General features: G+C 43.1%; 1 protein-coding gene across 10 annotated transcripts in view; it reads right to left on the bottom strand.

Moving 5' to 3' along the window:
* WASF3 (WASP family member 3) overlaps positions 1-19639 on the bottom strand; it is a 135805-nt gene that overhangs the window by 19010 nt on the left and 97156 nt on the right. For all 10 annotated transcript variants that reach the window (XM_045461601.1, XM_045462362.1, XM_045462032.1 and 7 more), the window contains 2 exons: positions 4406-4540; positions 2150-2303 (listed from right to left, as the gene is read on the bottom strand). In XM_045461601.1, coding sequence (XP_045317557.1) covers positions 2150-2303; positions 4406-4540 — 289 coding nt within the window. The remainder of the gene's footprint in view (positions 1-2149; positions 2304-4405; positions 4541-19639) is intronic.

Raw genomic sequence — 19639 nt, 5'->3', positions numbered from 1 at the left:
GCAAAATTTAAGACATACAAAATCCACACTTTTTTTTTAGGAGGGGAGCTAATACTTTAATGAAGGCAGAAGCTCGTGTAAGTAAACAAACAGTAATCTATACACAAGAATATAAGCAGCAATATCCTGTGTTTACAGCAAGTGAATACGTCATTTTCTGGTCACATCGAAATGCTCATATAATACCAATCTTTATTTAGTATTTTATATACCACAAATATTATTTTACTATCAAAAAGTACATCTGAGTCAGCACTGTTCTTTCTTTAAAAAAAATTTTTTTTAATGTTTATTTATTTTTGAGAGAAAGAGAAACAGAGTGTGAGCAGGGGAGGGGCAGAGAGAGAGGGAGACACAGAATCCAAAGCAGGCTCCAGGCTCCGAGCTGTCAGCACAGAGCCCAAAGTGGGGCCTGAACCCACAAACTGTGAGATCATGACCTGAGCCAAAGTCAGACACTTAATCCACTGAGCCACCCAGGCGCCCCTTCTATTTTTCTAAAAGTTTATTCATTTATTTTGAGGGGTGGGAGGGGCAGAAGGAGAGAGAATCCCAGACTCCACACTGTCAGCGCAGAGGCCTATGTGGGGTTCGATCTCGCGACAGTGAGATCATGACCTGAGCCGAAATCGAGAGTCGGACGCTTAAATGACTGAGTCACCCAGGCGCCCCAGCACTGCTCTTCTTAAACACACTATTAAAAAGTCAGAGACATTTTTGTTTTCCCTAAAACTGAATGCACACATCCAATATATACAAGTCATTTTTTATATAATTAGAATTTTTCTGTCACCACAAATTATCTAATCATGATCTTGATTTATCAAATAGAAGTGGTTCACTGAGTTTTATGGGCTCTTTCCTTTAGAATATTTAGTGAGGTGTCTTAGGAAAGTTTTAACAGGCCCGCCCTCAGGGCTTCCAGTGCTAAGTGAAACTGAAATTGCCGCAGAAAAATGCCTATGAACAAAAGCAAAATCACAAGTTAAAACATTAGGCTTACAATACTACTAGTCATATAGACCATCAATTTTTAGACGCGTGTGCTAGACCTTCCAGAAAAGCAGACATATTTCCCAGAAAACTGTGACAGGTTGGCCCTCTCCCATCACAGTTTCCAAGGATTTCTAGGACTTCTTTTTTGAGAGAATCTTTCTGTCTGTGCTAAAAGAAGGGGGTGCAGTTGGAACTGCTACTTTACTAGCAGAGCTTCAATGGAGGGTGGGTCCGAACATCTCCTTTTGGACCCTGAGAAGGGACAGGAATTCAGACCAAAAAACGTCTGAGCACTCTCTGAGAAGCACCAAAGGCCCAACCAAGATGGCGGCACCGGAAGCAGAGAACTCCCTCCTCGGTCAAGAACGCCACCCAGCGGAGCTAATCCTGAGGACAGTGAAGACCACCCCTACCACAGCCTGTGCTGTGAGGGAGTGAGTTCACCAGCAGGGTAAGTGTGGGAGAAGAACAAGCTGTGTGCAATGAGGGACAATGAGAAGGTCTGCAGGTAAGGGAGATGGGAGACAAGGTGACAGAATATGGAAAGAAAACACGAATGTGGTAACAGCTAGGAGAGGTGTTTTTAAACAGCATTTTCAGTTTCTTAATATTCATTTTCTTCGCCATTGATTCTCCAGTCTTTTTTGTCAGAAGTCTGGTCCTAATAATGTGTCCTACCATTTGACAGTAACGGGTTAATTCCTTGACTATATTATTCCCTCTTAGAAACCCCTACTGCCACGGAATATGTTCTTCTGCAGTGCTGAAATGCTGAGACCGGCATTTTGCCACATCGTACATGAACTAGGCAGCTCCTTTAAAATTGACTCTGGATATGAGGAAAAACATCACACACGATACCATACGATGTGTCCGCTACGACTTCAGATATCTACTCAGATATCTACAAAAGGAGATAGGTACTACAGGTGTCTACTTCAGATACAAAAGCTAACGCGACAGTTCACGCTTCTCTCGGTGAGCTTATCTACAGTTTCAAATATGAACGCTTTAACAGTTCTGTACCAGTAACTAATTTTGTTGTATATATAATACAATTATTATTTTCACAGCGTAAATAGTTTCACAGCACTGCCCTCCTGTCTCAGCTTCTCTAGACTAAAAACGGCACCAGGAACGCACGAAGCCATACCTGTACGGCGTAAGAATATTCAGAGGAGGTGGCTTGTCACTCTGGTTGTAAATGTCGGCAACGGGATTAGGAATGCTGTTCTTTGAAACCACCTGCTGGTCTTGGACTGTGGAACTTTTGAAAGCTTTTTTCATGTTGATATCCTGTAGTGACACTATTTAGAGAAAAGCCCCCCAAGTTGAGTTATACAGAAATATTTTTCACTGTGCAGAAATAAGCATCATTGGAGACACAATCGTAAATATCCCCTCGGGTAACAAAATCATGTTTTTATTGTTCGTTTAAAAGCCTGTGCCTTCCTTCCCTCTTATAAATAATAGTTATCTCTATAAAATGAAGTCGAATCACATCTTGCCCACTTCTGTAGCGATCTAATTATTTCTTTGACCCTAGCATTAGAGCATCGTTCTTTATACTAGCACTTTGCAGAAACCACAAGGAATACAGTTGAGTGTAACGGGCATGTAAGTGCAAAGATCTGGGTATCCTAGAAGGAAAAAAACATCCAAACAGTTAATACCAGTTGAATTGTAACACATGTACGAAATACGTCTGCAAAAAACACACAAACGTAAAAAGCGCATTAAGTTTTCTTGACGCGAATATTAAAGAAAGATGGCAAAGCTTTTCTACAGTCCTAGAAATTAAGTAGCAGGACATAAAAACGACACTCAGGGGTGAGAAAATCAGGGCTAACTATACTTATTTCTTGTTGGCACAACGCTCCGTACCTCATGTATTAACTCATCTAACTGTGACGTCAACTTTTTGAATTGGCCAACCTGGTCCGTTAACCACTTGACCGATGAAGGGGAGTGTCATGACGGTGTTAAGTGACCCTTCCAAGGTGACCCAGCAAAAAAAAGGTAGGCCTGAGATAGAACACAGATTTCCTAACTTGGTCAAATGTTTTTTTCTACTATAACATCCATGCCAAGGACAGTAATCAGGTAAATCTTGACTGGAAACGATTGTGAGGATATGAGATAGACGCACTGCAAAATCTTAGGAAATCTAATGCACAGATTAATCTTTTCCAGCCCAAGGTTTATCACTGGTGTTCCGATGGCAAGAGCCCACAAAAGAAAAAAAGAAAAACAAAACTGAAGGCAGATGGATAAATATTAAAAATCAGTTGTGATACCAATTTGAAAAATGAATGACTGGCTTAAGATGATAAAATTTCTCATTTGAATAGACCGCATAGCTATGCAGGTTTTTCCTTTTTCAAACAAGATCGATCGTAAAAATCAGACTAGAGAATGTGCATCATGGATATTAAAATTTCAATGCTCTGCATTTTTGTTAAATTTCGAATTCACTAATTTAATAACGACCTCTGGAAAGCCCCGAACATAAATGAGGAGGGATGAATTGCATAAAATGCTACATTAAAAAAAATAAAATAAAACGTTCATCTTTTACTGACGCTACTATTATAGGTCTAGTAGAAAAAGCAGATGCAAAGATCACTTTAATGCAACGAGACACGGTAACTACCACAGGAATGGTTACTCTGAACGTTCTCCTCAAGTAAATACGAAATGACACATCTTACACTTTTTTTCAAGTTTTTTTTTTCTTCCAGTCTAACCTCAGTCTCTCATTGGAAAGCTACAGAAAGTGAAATCTTTAAAGAGGAGTTGTAGAATTTTAATTGTGAAACTGTCACAATTTCATGGTAAATCCTCAAAGTGATGATCAGTTAACTACACGGTGCTTACCAATACTGACTTTATTTGAAAACTCTGACGCTAAAGGCCTTCGGTAAATGCTATTTCTTGAGGTGTGCAATCAGCAGGATCAACCAAGATTATTTACAGGCATCAACCCCAACAAGCGTAGCAGCTAGAAGCCTTCGCTCAGTCATGCTGTGTCCGTATCACCCTCCCTCTTAGTTGGACCACATCTTTTGAGTGATTCTGTGAGTTTGGGCTAAGAGAGTATCTTTAGAATAACTACCAATGACCTAAATTAGGGTTTCTAATACCGAATTCATTCAAAGAAGCCTTTAAACACAAATACTCTATGTGTAAAATTTTTAAAAAGAGTATGGCATATATAAGGCAGACAAGAATCTTTTAATTACTAAGTAACCCAATGTTGGGGTCCCGCCCCCCCTTAATATTCCTCCAGAAAGGACACGATGAAGTATCAGTACACTACCCCAAGGAAAAAACAGTGATGACACCACAATTAATTACTGCTGTCCTGTCAACATCACCTCTAGCTCGCTGCTTCCATGCCATTACCTACCCTCTTCCACTGTTGAATCCAGCTGGGTAACTTTGACAGCGAGGCGATCAATTCGGTCTTGAAGAGAATTTGCTCTGATGTAGAAGTTGTTAGCCTCATGAAACAGCTCACCAAATATGTCTTCAGCATGTTTGCCTATAGGAGAGAATGAATGGAGAAGGCCGTCTGTTAACTGCTGAGGCAGCCTTCACACGTTCTCGCCACTGCTGAGGACTGTCGACACGTGGGATTTTGTGCAAATGATTATAAAATTAAAGTGTCACGGTCAAAGGCCTTTACAGCTTTTGAAAATGTACTGCGGAAATTCATGTATATCTGAAATTGACCCAAAGTTGTAAAGTTTTAAGACATTATGGAATGTTCACTCATTTGCTACGTGAGTTACCGTGAAACTTGGTTCCCATTAAACTTCGTTGGGAAAAAATTTGCTCACATTTTGCATGCTTTATGTATAAATAGAATCTCAGGAACTTAACCTTCCTTCTACTTCCTGTGAGAATTAAATAAATCACGTGGGTTTCTAAATTTAAGATTCCGCTTCGTTCACAATCAGAAACATTAGGTATCTTACGCTGTGCCTAACATTCTCTAGTGGCATTAAATTGTTCTAATCCATATTTTGAAATCTAAGCACTCTAAAAATCTGGCACTCTCAAAAAATCACTATTTTGCATTCTGAGTTAATTTTTTCTGCATGGATCCTTATCAGTGCCAGACACAACTACTCTCACTTTTTAAAAAATGTAATAAAAAACATTTCTGAAAAGACAGGAATAAGTACCTGCTTGAATTTCCAAATCCTAACATCGTTCCTTTATTCATTCAACAAACACTTAATAACCGTCTATCCTGATTGTGCGAGGCAGAGCTGCATCTTCTCTCTGCCAGAGACACCACTTTAAAAATAAATAAATAAATAAGACTTTACTTTTAAGAACAGTTTCCGGTTCACAGGAAAATTTATCAGAGAGCACAGAAAAGTTCTCATATATTCCCTAACCCGGTCACACACAGCCTCCCCACGATCAACATCCCACCCCAGAGTGATGCATTTGTTGTACCTGATGAACCCACAGTGACATATCGTGACATCCAAAGTCTAGTTTCCATGAGGGTCCGTCCACTCTTGCTGGTATACATTCCACGGGTTTTGACATACGCATGAAAGACACACGTATCCACCATTACAGTTTCAACAAAATGGCTTCCCTGCCCTGAAAATCCTTTATGCTCCCACTTGTTTACCTCCCTCACCCCACCCCCTCTCACCTCCTGGCAACCACTGATTTTTACTGTCTTGTTTTGCCTTTCCTAGAATGTCATATAGTAGGAACCGTCATTAATTACAATTAGTCATACTTGCTTAGTAATAAGCACTTCAGGTTCCATGCTTTTTCATGGCAAGACAGCCAGTTTCTCTTTTGCGCTGAATAACGTCCCACTGTCTGGACGAAGCACAGTGTGATTATCCATTCACCTACTGAAGGACGCCTGGGTTGCTTCTCGTGTCTGGTGGGGAGGAATAAACAGCTGTGTGCAGGTTTTTGTGCGGACAAAAGTTTTCAACTCATCTGGGTAAACACCAACGAGCAGGACCGCCAGACTGTATGGTAAGAATATGTTTATTTTTATACGAAACAGGCAGTCGGGGCGCGCCTGGGTGGCTCAGTGGGTTAAGCGTCGGACTTCAGTTCCGGTCATGATCTCACTTCCAAAGTGGCGGTATCACTTTGCGCTCCTACCAGCCGTGTATCTGAGTTCCTGTTGCTCCACACCCTCATCAGCATCTGGTGTTGTCGGTGTTCTGGATTTTAGCCATTCTGAAAGGTGTGAAGTGGTTTTCTCATTTTAATTTGCATTTCCCTGATGACATACGATATTAAATACCTTTTCATATGTGCTGTGACCGCCATCTGTACATCTTCTTTGGTGAGATGTCTGTTCAGGTCTTTTGCCCATTTTTTAATCAGGTTGTTAGTTTCCTTTTTATTGAATTTTAAGAGGTCTTTGTATATTATGGACAACAGCCTTTTATCAGATTATGTCTTCTGCAAACATTTTCTCCCAGTCTGTGGTAGGTCTTATTATTCTCCTGACTATCTTTCACAGAGCATAAGGTTTTCATTTTAATTCTTCTGGAAAGAATACTTACTTAAAGCGAGAATAACCGTGATGTTTTCATAGTGCTTTACAATTTACACAGTCTGATATCCACTTTGCAGACTGCCTGCTGTAATTCACAACGCTGCAAAATGTGAGAATAAGAACGAAGCCTGTCTGTTCAGTGTTGCAGCCCAGCCCTAGCTAGACCAATGAGTCCTGACAAACGCCTGTTCAAAGAATGCATCGGCTTATGAGGTCAGTAGCGAGTTACTGCTTTCATTTTCCAGATGACCAACCTGACCATCAGAAAGGTGATCTGTCCAAATCTCATGGCTAGTAAGTGGCAGAAAAAGATGGAACTAAACTTTGGTCTTCTAGCTTCTAATCTCCTGATTTTATCATATACTTCCTTGAACGTCCCTGCCTAGAAATTAGCAACTTCCACAAATTATTTCAGGCCATAAGCCACTCGGTAATTTCCTGTTTACTTAATTAAAGGGACTAAAATATTTGCTGCCTAAATGGTCACTCCCAGACACCAGATCAGCATTTCTTGTGAATCTAAAAGCAGTAGTTTCATAAATTCCCATAGTGTGACTATCCTAACAGGAGGAACTTTCTCTTTAAAAATGAGTGCAATAAAGGAATCAGTAAAAACATTCTGTATCTAAAAAGTCATCCCTCTGCCAAAAATGGAAGGGGGATCCCCAAGGCCACTGATGTCAGCTGAGCAATAAATCATTTCTCTTAAAGTCTGTTATCTAGTGTATGATCCTCTAGAGTCGCTTAAAATTCTGCCAACGCTTTCCATTGCCACAACATACAAAACGGTTTCAACAAAGGCAAGGGAATGAAATAAAGTCCTCACAAATTACATATTTCTAAACACTGTAACTAGATGCGATATCCAGAATCAGCGTGTGTTCACTGCCTTCGGAACCCTTTCCTGAGTGCCGGACTTGTGTGCCTAACTGGCTCATGAACACCTCCACGTTGATGTCCTACAGAACCCCAAAATGCTGTGCAAGTGCGCACAGGAATTCATTTTCACGTTATCTCATACCTGCACCCCCGTGTGGAGAGGCATCAATCACCTAAAGGGAAGCCCACGCAGAAACGGGGTCATGCGTGGCTGCTGCCTCCCGCTACGGCTCACCCGACACCAGACCTTGTCACTTGCCTCTTCCCGGCGCCCCTGAGCTCCGACTCTCCCCGTTTCCCTCCTGAATTAAACAAGAGACAGTTGTTGGTTTGTTTTTTTTTTTTCTTTTCTGCTTTCAGGCTCGCCTCCCACCCTCGAACCTGTTCATCACACCACTGCCAAGTGATCTTTCTGAAAGAAAGGTCTGACTGTCCCTCCTCCCCCCCATCATCTCAAGATAGAATCCAGGCCTTTTGGCAGGCCACACGAGGCCCCGTGCACCTCACCTGTGCCCTCCCTTTGTGCTCCGTTCCGAAGGGACTACTTGGGGTGCCCATGGCCCTTCCCCACAGGTGGCGCCCCGGCTCTGCGCTTTCAAACCCTTCCGCCCTTTGTCTCCCCACCCAGAGCAAAAGCCACAGGTCACGTGATGAACGCCACCTACCCTGCCGGCCTCATCCACTAGGCCACCCCCTCGCCTATTCCACTCCCCCAACTACTCTGGCTTCCTGCTGTTTCTCAGACGTGCCAATCATACTTGCCTTGGGGGGGGGGTGCATTTCTTGTTCTTTCTCCCTGGACCATTTTTGTCCCAGAAACTCACATGGTTTGGTCCCTCGCTTCATCCGGGCCTGTACCCAACTGTGACCTTCGAAGTGAGGCGTCTCTAGCAACCTTAGCTAAGGTTGCAATCACTTCACCACACTAGCGGCACACACACCCCCTTGGCCCTTCCCTGCTGTAGTTTTCTCCTTAGCATTTACCACCATGTTATAATTGTAGCCTCGTACTTTCTTTTTACGTTTGAGAGAGCGCGCGCACAAGTGGGGGAGGGGCAGAGAGAGAGAGAGAAGGAGAGATTGAGAATCCCACTCCACACTATCAGCACGGAGCCCGATTTGGGACTCGAACTCACGAAGCGAACCGCGAAATCGCGACCAAGAGCCAGACGCTTAACTGACTGAGCTTCACCGGACACGTGTGCTTATTCCTCGTGTTTCCTGCCTGTCTCCTTCCGCCAGAATGTATGACCCAAGAGGACAAGGGCTCTACTGGGTCCCTCGCACTGCTGTATCAATCTCCAAGGTCTAGGGCAGGTCTGCCTTATAGTATGTGCTCAAAAAGATTTTGGAATAAGTGAATAAAAACGTATTAACTCCAAATCAATCCTTCTGGATGCAGACCGGGGGAAGATCATGCCTCCCTCTGTGTTCCCACAATAACCTAGGCATACCTCAGTCACAGGACTCTTCACGTAACTCAAACGTTGTCTTTACAGAAGTTCTTTGTGGGTATGAGCAAAGCCTTTTATCTCTTCATTGCCTGTGCTGAGTTAGTGTTCAGCAAGTACCTCTTGAACAAAAAAACACAGGATCTCTACCAGTGTTTTCTTGTTAACACGTACACAACCAATGCTCCCTGCTCAAGTGAGTTTGGGGAATGCTGGGCTGAAAAGATTCGACAAACGTGTTTCTATGCCTTGGGGTATCTCAAATCTTTAATATGCTCATATGCAATAGGAATCTGTAAGAGAAGCATCTAGCATACCATGTTTTCAAACGGACTGGGCCTGGCACCACCTAATAACATCCTTTGGAAGTTCTGGTTTATGACACCTATTCAGGAAAATGCCCGTTCAGGCTGGATGATCTGTAGACAAAGTACCAGGTTCGAAAGGGTATCTACCCAAGCCTATCAGTTGTTTATTTTGAATACGAGACATGATCAAACAGAGCCAACTAATTTTTGTTTCTCTATCTGGCCATTCATAGTTTTTTTTTTTTAATTTTTTTTTTCAACGTTTATTTATTTTTTGGGACAGAGAGAGACAGAGCATGAACGGGGGAGGGGCAGAGAGAGAGGGAGACACAGAATTGGAAACAGGCTCCAGGCTCTGAGCCATCAGCCCAGAGCCCGACGCCGGGCTCGAACTCACGGACCGCGAGATCGTGACCTGGCTGAAGTCGGACGCTTAACCGACTGTGCCACCCAGGCGCCCCTGGCCATTCATAGTTTAAAAGAAATATTCCAGGAGCGCCCGGGTGGCTCAGTCGGTTGAGCGTCCGACTTCGGCTCAGGTCGTGATCTTGCAGTTCGTGGGTTTGAGCCCCATGTCGGGCTCTGTGCTGACAGCTCGGATTCCGTGTTTCCCTCTCTCTCTGCCCCTCCCCTGCTCACACTCTGTCTCTCAAAAATAAACATTAAAAAATAAAAGAAAAATAAAAGAAATATTCCAGTGTGATTCCAGTGTGATTCCCAAATCCTTCCCCTTTCCCTTCAGTTATACAGAGATCTAACAGGGACAGCATGTATCACCAAGAATATGGGAGTATATACTCTTGTCCCTTGCCAAAGTCACGCCAGCATTCTCCAAGCACAGCGACTACTGCTGAGAACCACGTTCTGCTAGATACTATAGAAGGTGACAAGGATAAATAACATGTGGCCTCTGCCTTTAATGCTTAACCCTATTTGGGAAAAAACCGAAACCAAAAACCAAAAAACATGCCATTGACTATACTTCTGTAGGAAGTTCTTTTAGTGTTTTGTTTGGTTTGGTTTTGTTCTGAGAAAAGGAGGCCACGCATGCAAGCAGGAGAGGGGCAGAGGGCGAGAGAGAATCCCAAGCAGGTGCTGCATGGTCACTGCAAAGCCTGAGGTGGGGCTCAAACTCAAGAACCGTGAGACCACGGCCTGGGCTGCAATCAAGAGTCAGACGATTATCCGACTGAACTACCCAGATGCCCCGGAGGTTCTTAATTTATCAACAACAAAAAAAAAGACACAGAAATTGAGGACCGCATACTTCATCTTTTGCCAGCTGCTGCAAGCCAACAAGTGACTAAAAAAAATGGGAGAAACTATATTTTCCTGATGAACGAGACTAAAATGTTGCAAATTACAGTATTCAGTTTTGCAAACAGCAACTTATTTGAAAAGCTTAATTTTACGCGCTCTTGGAAGTGGCAAGTCCATTAATAGCGAAACTAAAATCGTTCCGAATTGAAGACCACGCTGAGCTAAGGGTAATTTATTCATTCTTTACTGACAAAGGATCTACTTACGGATTTATCGGTACCATTACGAATTCGTGTCCAGGTATGTCAGGTTGGGAAGTATGCCTCTAAGCTGCCGAAGCAGTCAAAATTATGCATGGATTTTCAATTGTATTCAAAAGCGACGATTTACTGGCAACAACCACCGTTGTCTGATAGGAGTCCTTTCTGTAGAACAAGAAACCAGTCCTAACAAGGTCCTTCAGAAATGTTAGTGCGCACCCCTAGCACCTCGATGCTGATTGGTCGAGATTCTGGCTTTTCACTCACCACTAAAAATAACAAGGCTCCTTGGAAAAATGACTGATTCTAGGGCCGAGGGTGGATAAGGCCAAGAGGAGCTTAGCACACCTTTTGCTGTGCTTTTCTAAAAACACACAGGAGTACTCAGAGGGTGGCAGAGCCATGTCAAAAGGACACAGGGGCCCGCGTGAAAGGACTCCCACTGGCCAAATCTGGGAAAATGTGAGCATCAAAATAAGTAAGAAAGATCATGGATGACAGCCCACAGAATAAAATGAGAATCCCTGAGTTCAAACTGATTGCATGAATGAATGACAAGGAAAGAAACGAAAGCACTTACAGCAGAATTCCCACTAATAAACGCAGAATTAGGGAACCACAAAAATCACCTTTCTGCAACCACCACAACAGTTAAGTGTTTGGGGCAAGAATCATCAACGGATGCTAAGACTAGTGGAAAGCAGTGGATGAAAACAGGCTATTACAAAGTCTCAATATGTTTCCCCACAGATCCTTACCAATGACAGAAGGACACACAACTTTAGCTACGGAAGTCTACGGACAAAACGCCAACGTGACGGAAAACAAAACGTGAGCGAAGTCACCATGGGCAGTTATGGGACAAGCAGAGAACGTGTGCTTTGTGAACAAACGGACTGAGAAGGACGCACCATCACTCTGTCACAGTCTTGCCGATTTCCTAAATCTAATCCAGAGGAAACCTCAGGAGACCCAGACCAATGGACATTCCACAAAAGAAACGGCCAGTTCCCTTTTCAAATATCAAATCATCAAGTCAAAGAAAGACTGAGGAACCACTTCAGGCCGAAGAAGAGAATTAAATATATATATTATACTAAACATAAAATATGTAATATTTTAAAAACGCTAAACATACACATAAAATATTAAATACATATGTGTACGTGTGTGTATGGGAGAAGGGAGGGCAGGAGGAAGAGTCTCTGAGAAAAAGAATATGTAGGGGAAAGTTTGAGAACTCGTTACTGTTTTGATCTTTTTAGAAGTCTGAAGTCATTTCAAAATAAGGTAAAAAACCTTTTTGTAGTGTTTGCGGTGAAGTCCAATGACCGCTGAGTTCCATAAAAATACCAAGTTATAATTTGGGGGCCCTAAGGATTTTCCCCCCTTTTATTTATTTTATTTTTAACGTTTATTTATTTTTGAGACACAGAGAGACAGAGCATGAACAGGGGAGGGTCAGAGAGAGAGGGAGACAACAGAATCCGAAACAGGCTCCAGGCTCTGAGCGGTCAGCACAGAACGCGACGCGGGCCTCGAACTCACAGACCGCGAGATCATGACCTGAGCCGAAGTCGGACGCTCAACCGCCTGAGCCACCCAGGCGCCCCTTTTCCCCACTTTTAAAGTTTTATTTTCCTTCTATGAAAGCAATCCATGCTTATTATAAAAAATACAGAAAACACGGAAGAGTAAACAACAGAAAGAAATGGCCCCAAGCCCAATCCATCTACTGCTGACACTCGGATTTCTTTCTTCTGTTTTCGTTGTGTTGACCAGTCTGTGGAAAAGCCAAAAAACCTAGTGAACACCTTATGACTGAAGTGTCTCTGGGAGTATAAAATATACACTCATGATAGAAAATCTGGAAACCTCAGAAAAGTAGAAACGTCACCCACAGGCAACCGTGGTGAACTTTTCTGTACACTTCTTCACAATACTCTTTCTAGCATTTCATAAGAACTAAGATAATAGAAGCGGACTGTTAAGCATATTCAGTTTACTCAGCAAATATTTCATAAACACCCCCTCCGCACCGGGTGCCACCCCAGTCGCCCGAAGGAATGTGGCAGCGAACACAGCCACAAAGCTGATGTTACACACAGGTAACACACAGGTGACACGTCACGTGATGATACGTGCTGTGCAGAAAGTAAGACAGCGAGGGCGCAGAGAGTGGTAGGAAGGGGGTGCCCCGTAGGCGGTCACCAAAGGCCAGGGAAACGTACGCAGATCTCAACTCAGGGAGGAACCTTCCAGGCGGAAGGCAGAACCCCAGCTGGTGTGGGAGGGCGGCCTCAAGGAGGCCAATGTGGCTGGAGTCCGGTGAATGGAGGGAAAAGTGGGAGAAGAGCGCAGGCAAATCAGTTCCTTCCCTGTGAAGTGGGGTGATGAGTGGTGTGGGGAGACCAGACCGGAGGCCGCTGCTGAGCACTGAGCAGGGACACCGTGGGGGCTCAGCCGTGGAGGTGCCAACAGGTGTAGAGATGTGCTCCCTGCTCCGAAGGTATGCGGTAGGAGAGAAGGGGGTCACAAATAGAAAACAACTGGGAGGCGGGGGAAGGGAAGAAGGAAGAATGAAACAATTCTGCTTTTGACATGGAGGGTGTGAGATGCCTCAGAAAGCCAAGTGAATCGGGAGCCTGGGTGGCTCTGTCGGTTAAGTGTCGGCCTCCCGTTCAGGTCTTGATCTCGGGGTCGGGAGTTCAAGCCCCACGTTGGGCTCTGCGCTGGCTATGAAGCCTACTTTCAAAAACAAAAACCCGAGCGCAGATACCTCGTAGGCAGTTGTGTACACAAGGCTGAAATCTAGGGAAGAGGTGAGCATTGAAGACCCACGTTCGGAAGTCGTCGGCGGAAAGATGGCGTTTCAAGTCATGAGGTCGCCTAGTGAATGGGAACAGCCAGAGAAGAGTGTCAGTGACCGAGCCCTGGAGTGTTCCCACGTGCAGAGGTATCATCAAAGGAGACTAATAAAGGACAGCTTGCGAGGGAGGAGAAGCACCAGAGCGCGCTGGCCCAGAAGCCAGGTCAAGAGGTTTGCTCCAGACTCGAGACTAAGCACTGGGCTTGGCCACGGGGAGGTCCCTGGTAGGGCGGACAAGCACAAATTTTAAGTGTAGAGGGGACAAGACTTATGGGGACAAGAGAAAATGAGGGAAGTGAAGGCAGCGGAGGAAGGAAGGGTCCTTTCAACGTATCCTGCTGTGAAGGGGACCAAGAAATGGGGAAACAGGTAGAGGACGGTTGGAGGTTTAAGAGATTTCTCCATATTTTACTATTTGGTAGAAATGATGGAGGCAGGGAGGGGAGAAAGATACTGCAGGAAAAAGAGAGGGTGAACGCCGTCCTGGAGCGAGCAGGAGGGTATCGGGTCCGGTGTGTCTGAAAGAAACATCAACGGTCACCATTTGAAAGGAGGGTGACCGGCACATCCGGGCTCCGTCTGGCATTGGCCGACTGAGCTGGCAGAAGGGGATGTCTGGTTCTCCTCTGGCTGCTTTCCTTTTCCAAACGAAGTAAGAAACAAGTCGTCAGCTCAGAGGGGAGGTCTGAGGTGGAAAAGGTACAGAAGAGGCACCCTAAGGGCAGGGAAACGGATTAACGAAGCAATTGCAGCAGGATCGCAGAGCAACATTGAGGGCTCACCTGAGCAACGTGCCCACGGTTTTAAATCCCTCTTCTTTTCCAACATAAGCATTTAAAGGTGCAAATTTCCCTCTAAGCACTGCTTTAAGGAAATCCCAGAAATACATGGTTCATTATGACACATCAGAAACAGTTTCTAATTTCCTTTTTGATTTCTTCTTCGACCCAGGGATTATTCTAAAAGATCCTGCTTCATCTTCTGATATGTGAGAATTCTCTTAAAAGATTATTCTAATTACCGTCTCATTACCACCATACTCTTCAGGATGTCAATCTTTCAAATGTAGTATTTTATGGCTGAGCCTATGTTCATCTTGGTGAACGTTCCATGTGAACATTAAAAGAATGTATATTCTATAATTTGGGAGTTGAGTGTTCTATAAAGGTCAATTAAATCACATTGGTTAGTAGTGTTGTTCAAACCATCTACAGATCTACATATATTTTAGAGAGAGCGTGCAAGCAATGGAGAGGGGCTGGGGGAGGGGAGGAGAGGGAAGGAGGGAGGGAGGGAGGGGGAGAGAGAGAGAGAGAGAGAGAGAGAGAGAGAGAGAGAGAGAATATATCTTAACCAGGCTCCACGCTCAGCACAAAGCCCGACACGGGGCTCAATCCCATGACTCTGGGATCGTGACCTGAGCCAAAATCAAGTGTGAGATGCTCAACCGACTGAGCCACCCAGGCACCCCAAACCATCTATATTCTTACAGATTTTTGTCTGTTTTTTTTTTTAGCATTCACCGAGAGGTTTTTGTTAAAATCTGCAACTGTCATTCTTCATTTGTCTATTTCTCCCTTTTGGTTCTATTGTTACACCACGTTCTTTTAAACTAAAATGTAGAATTGTGAGTTCTTGACAAATGAGCTCTTATCACTATGGAACATTCCTTCTTTCTGTTTTATAGTTTACTTTATTTGACATTAATATAGCCACATCAGCTTCCTTCTGCTTTATGTTCACATGGTATAGTTTTTACATTATTTTCTTTAAATCTGTGTCTTCATCCTTAATAATGCATGTATTTTAGTCTTGCTTTTTTACCTAACCTGATTAAGCTCTGCCTTAAATTTTAAGTGAGTATTTAACATGTTTCCATTTAATGTAATTCTTGATATGGCTGGGTTTAATTCTATCACCTGGGTATTGGTTTTCCATTTGTCCTTTCTGTTCTTGGTTCCTTTCTTCTTCCTCTCCTGCCTTCTTCTGGGAAAACCAAATGATTTACCTTGGGGTTCCATCTATCTCCTCTGTGTGTTATCCTGGAGGTTACCGGAAATTAAAACAGGCATCCTTAACTCATCACAATGTACTTTCAAATAGTGCAGTATTTCAAAACCAATGTAAAACACGGCAACATAGGTTCCATTGCCCCACTTCTACTCTTATAGCTGTTACTGCCATATATTTTAATTTCACAGGGTATGAACTCTACAATAAACTTTCCGCAGTCAACAGCCTTTAAGCAAAGAGATACAAATATATCATTTTAATGCCCATTTTTCTTTAGTCCCATATTTACTCCTTCTGTTGATCTTTATTCCTTCTTGCAGATCCAGGCTACCATCTGGTATCGTTTTCATTTAGCTTAAAGAGTTTTTCTAGCATTTTTGGTAATGGAGATATACTGAAGATGAATTCTCTCAGATTTTGTCTAAATAAAATATGTCTATTTCATTTCCATTTCCCTTCATTTCATTCACATTTCATTTCTGGTCTTGTGTCTGATGAGAATCAGCTGTCATTCTTAACACGGTGCCCGCCCTATACGTAATGTGGTTTTTTTCCTCTTGCTTATGATTTTCTCTTTACTTTCGTTTTTTCAGCAATATTACTAGGATGTGACTAAATGGGATTTTGTGTAATTTACACTTCTGCAAATTTGCTGAGCTTCTTGAACCCGCTGGTTGATATCTACCGTCAATATTCAAAAATTCTCATCCGTTATTTTGTCTACCTTATTTTTGCTCTCTCCTCTCCTTCTGGGACTCCAATTACGTACGTATTAGACCCTCTGATATTAGCCCATATTCTGGTGGTTCTGTTCTTTTTTTTTTTTTTTTTTCTTTTTTATCATTCGGTGTCTCTTGTGAATTAGTTTGAATAATTTCTACTGGTTTGTCCCCAAGCCACTTCTGCTTGTGTCCATTCTGCAAGTAGGACCATCAAGTGAATTCCTTTATTTCTGATACTGGCATTTTCAGTTCTATTTATTTTCTCTATAGTTTCCATTTCTCTGTTGAAATTCCCTATTTCTGGGGCGCCTGGGTGGCTCAGTCAGTTAAGCGTCTGACCTCAGCTCAGGTCATGATCTCACGGTTCGTGAGTTTAAGCCCCATGTCATGCCCTGTGTTGAAAGCTCGGAGCCTGGAGCCTGCTTCGGATTCTGCGTCTCCTTCTCTCTCTGCCTCTCCCCTGCTCGTGCTCTGTCTCTATCTCAAAAATGAACACTAGGGGCACCTGGGTGGCTCAGTCGGTTGAGCACCCGACTTCAGCTCGGGTCATGGTCTTGCGGTTTGTGGGTTCGAGCCCTGCATCGGGCTCTGGGCTGACGAACAGCTCAGAGCCTGGAGCCTGCTTCAGATTCTGTATCTCTCTCCCTCCCCCGCTCCCCTGCTCATGTTTTGCCTCTGTCTCTCAAAAATAAATAAATGTTAAAAAAAATTTTTTAATAAACACTAAAAAAATTTTTTTAGAAAAGAAATTCTCTATTTCTTCATGTATGTCAGTCACCTAGTTTTTTGATCTATCCTCCAATATATTTTTTTAACTCTTTCGTATAACTTCAATCTCTCTGCTGACATGACCCATCTGTTTTTGAATCGTGTCTGCTTTTTCCATTGGCATCCTTGACATATGAATCAGCTCTTTTAAATTCCTGGTCTGATAATTACCACGTCCCTACCATATCTGACTTTGCTTCTGATGCTTCCTCTGCCTCTTCAAACTGGGTTTTTTACCATTTTTTTTTTTTTTTTTTTTTTTTTTTTGGTGAAACCCAGACATGCTGTACAGGGTCAAAGGAAGCTGGGATACGAAGGCCTTTGGTGACGTGCTGGGAAGGTGTGGGGGGAGGGAAAGTGTTCTAGAGTCCTATGCCCTTTGGTTCCAGCTTTACTGATGTGTAACGGACAAAACTGTATATATTTAAAGTGTGCAATGTCATGATTTGAAATACATATACTTAGTGAAAGGATGACCACAATTGATTAACATACCATCACCTCACAAACCTTTGCTTTTTTTTTCCTTTTTTGGTGAGAACCCCTACCATCTACTCCTCTAGCAAATTTCAAACATACAATCCAGTATTTTTAGTTATGGTCACCATGCTGTACATTGGATCCCTGGAACTTAGTCATCCTGTAACCAAAAGCTAAAGGCTTGTACCTTCTGGCCAGCATCTGCCTGCTTCCCCTCCCCCACAGCCCTCACCCGGTAACCACCATTCTACTATTTGTTTCTAGGAGTTCGACTTTTTTTTTTTTTTTTTTTTTAAAGATTCCGCACATAAATGAGATCATACAGTCTTCTCTGTATGGCTCATTTCACTTACCATAAAGTCCCCCAGGTACATCCATGTTCCAAACGGCAGGATGTCCTTCCTTCTCCTTGCTGAATAAATACCCCACCGTGTCCACGTATATTCCCCATCTTCCTATCCCTTCACCTGATGATGGTAGCCCTATGACCCGGTGTCAGTCTTTCAGTGAGCCTAGGCCCCCGGGTCTCACTCCGCTCCCCCTTAGATGAGAAAGGAAGGCGAGAAGGGGCTGGGGTAGGTGGCCCATCAGTCTCCTCTGATGGAAACTCAAGGGGATTTTGCTCTAATGTTTACCGTGAGAACAGAAGGGCACCTGACAGTAAAACTCACCAAGTGTGGAAGCCCCACGAAGAATGGACCCCCCCCCCCCCTGAGCTTTTAACTCTCAAACTTGTTCTCACTGAGCCCTCAGCAATTCACCAGTCTCTCCACACGTGGGGGCAGTGGTTTGAACTGTGACCTCCGTTCTCTGACACATCGAAGAGAAGCTTCTGGGTTTTCAATTTGTTCAGCTTTTTCTTGTGTTTTTTTTTTTTAATCACCAATGATTTCTGAGCCCCTTCAATGCCAGGTTGGAACCTGGAAGTCGCCTTCAATATATTTTTCATAGCATTTTTCAGCTACTCCAAAACTGGGGTCATCTGTGGGTCCTGTGGCCACCAGTTGCTTTTTCTCTTAATTATGAAGTCACATTTTTCTCCTTTTCTGAATGTCTTGTATTTTTTCACTGGACAAGGTATGTAGAATAGTAGAAATGAGATAGCAAATGTTTAGTCTTATACAAGGGCACGCTTGACAGAAGAATGCTACTTTAGGCCGCTGATAATAACAATCATGTTCCTAATGTGGGAGTGAGCATAGCAAAATTTTAGAATATTAAAAACCTTTAAAATCTTCCCTCAAAGTTTTTAGATGGTCGGCTTTAGTAAAGCAAAACAATTAGAAAAACATCTAGTGATGCTTGGGTGGCTCAGTCAGTTGAGCGTCCGACTCAATTTCAGCTCAGGCCAGGGTCATGGCATCGAGCCCCGTATCAGGCTCTGCACTGGGCGTCAAGCATGCTTGAGGTCTTCTCTCTCTCTCTCTCTCTCTCTCTCTCTCTCTCTGTCCCTCTGCTCCTCTCCCCCACTCCTGCATACTCTCAAGAGAAGAAAGAAAGAAAGAAAGAAAGAAAGAAAGAAAGAAAGAAAGAGGAAAGGGAAAGGAAAAGGGAAAGGAAACCATCTATAAATCACATAAGCCTACATACTCATGAAACAGGAAGGATACAGATGATAAACCAGAAGTTCAATGATAGGACTAAACATACAGATTTGGCTGGACTCTCCAACTTGTGTTCCTATGAATTATCTTACATTTAAACTCTGCTATGTGGAGGTCCATCTAGAAAAAGGAGAAATGAAAAACAATCTAAGTCATAATTACTTCTATAATGCCTGTAAGGAAATATTTCTGATATTTCAGGTCAAATGATGGGTCCGCAAAGTGCTTGAATTCCTAACAATCCTGCCTCTCGGGAGAGGGGCCTCTTACACTTGCCTCCAATTTGCTGACAGAACTTTTATCTCATAGTTTTCCTAAGTATACATTGCTCCCTTCACTGGCTTTCTGTTTGAGTCCACAAGAAAGGCAAACATTTATCTCAGTTTGAAGCATTAAAATTTTTAAAGTTCTTGCTGTTTCTTCCAGTCAACCTCTATCCAGATACAGCAGTATGTTTTCTCCTAACATAGCCTTT

This window comes from Leopardus geoffroyi, chromosome A1 (genome assembly GCF_018350155.1).
Source record: "Leopardus geoffroyi isolate Oge1 chromosome A1, O.geoffroyi_Oge1_pat1.0, whole genome shotgun sequence".
Classification (NCBI taxonomy): domain Eukaryota; kingdom Metazoa; phylum Chordata; class Mammalia; order Carnivora; family Felidae; genus Leopardus; species Leopardus geoffroyi.
The sequence above is the reverse complement of the archived record's forward strand: the minus strand, read 5'-3'. Positions and strand labels throughout refer to the sequence as shown.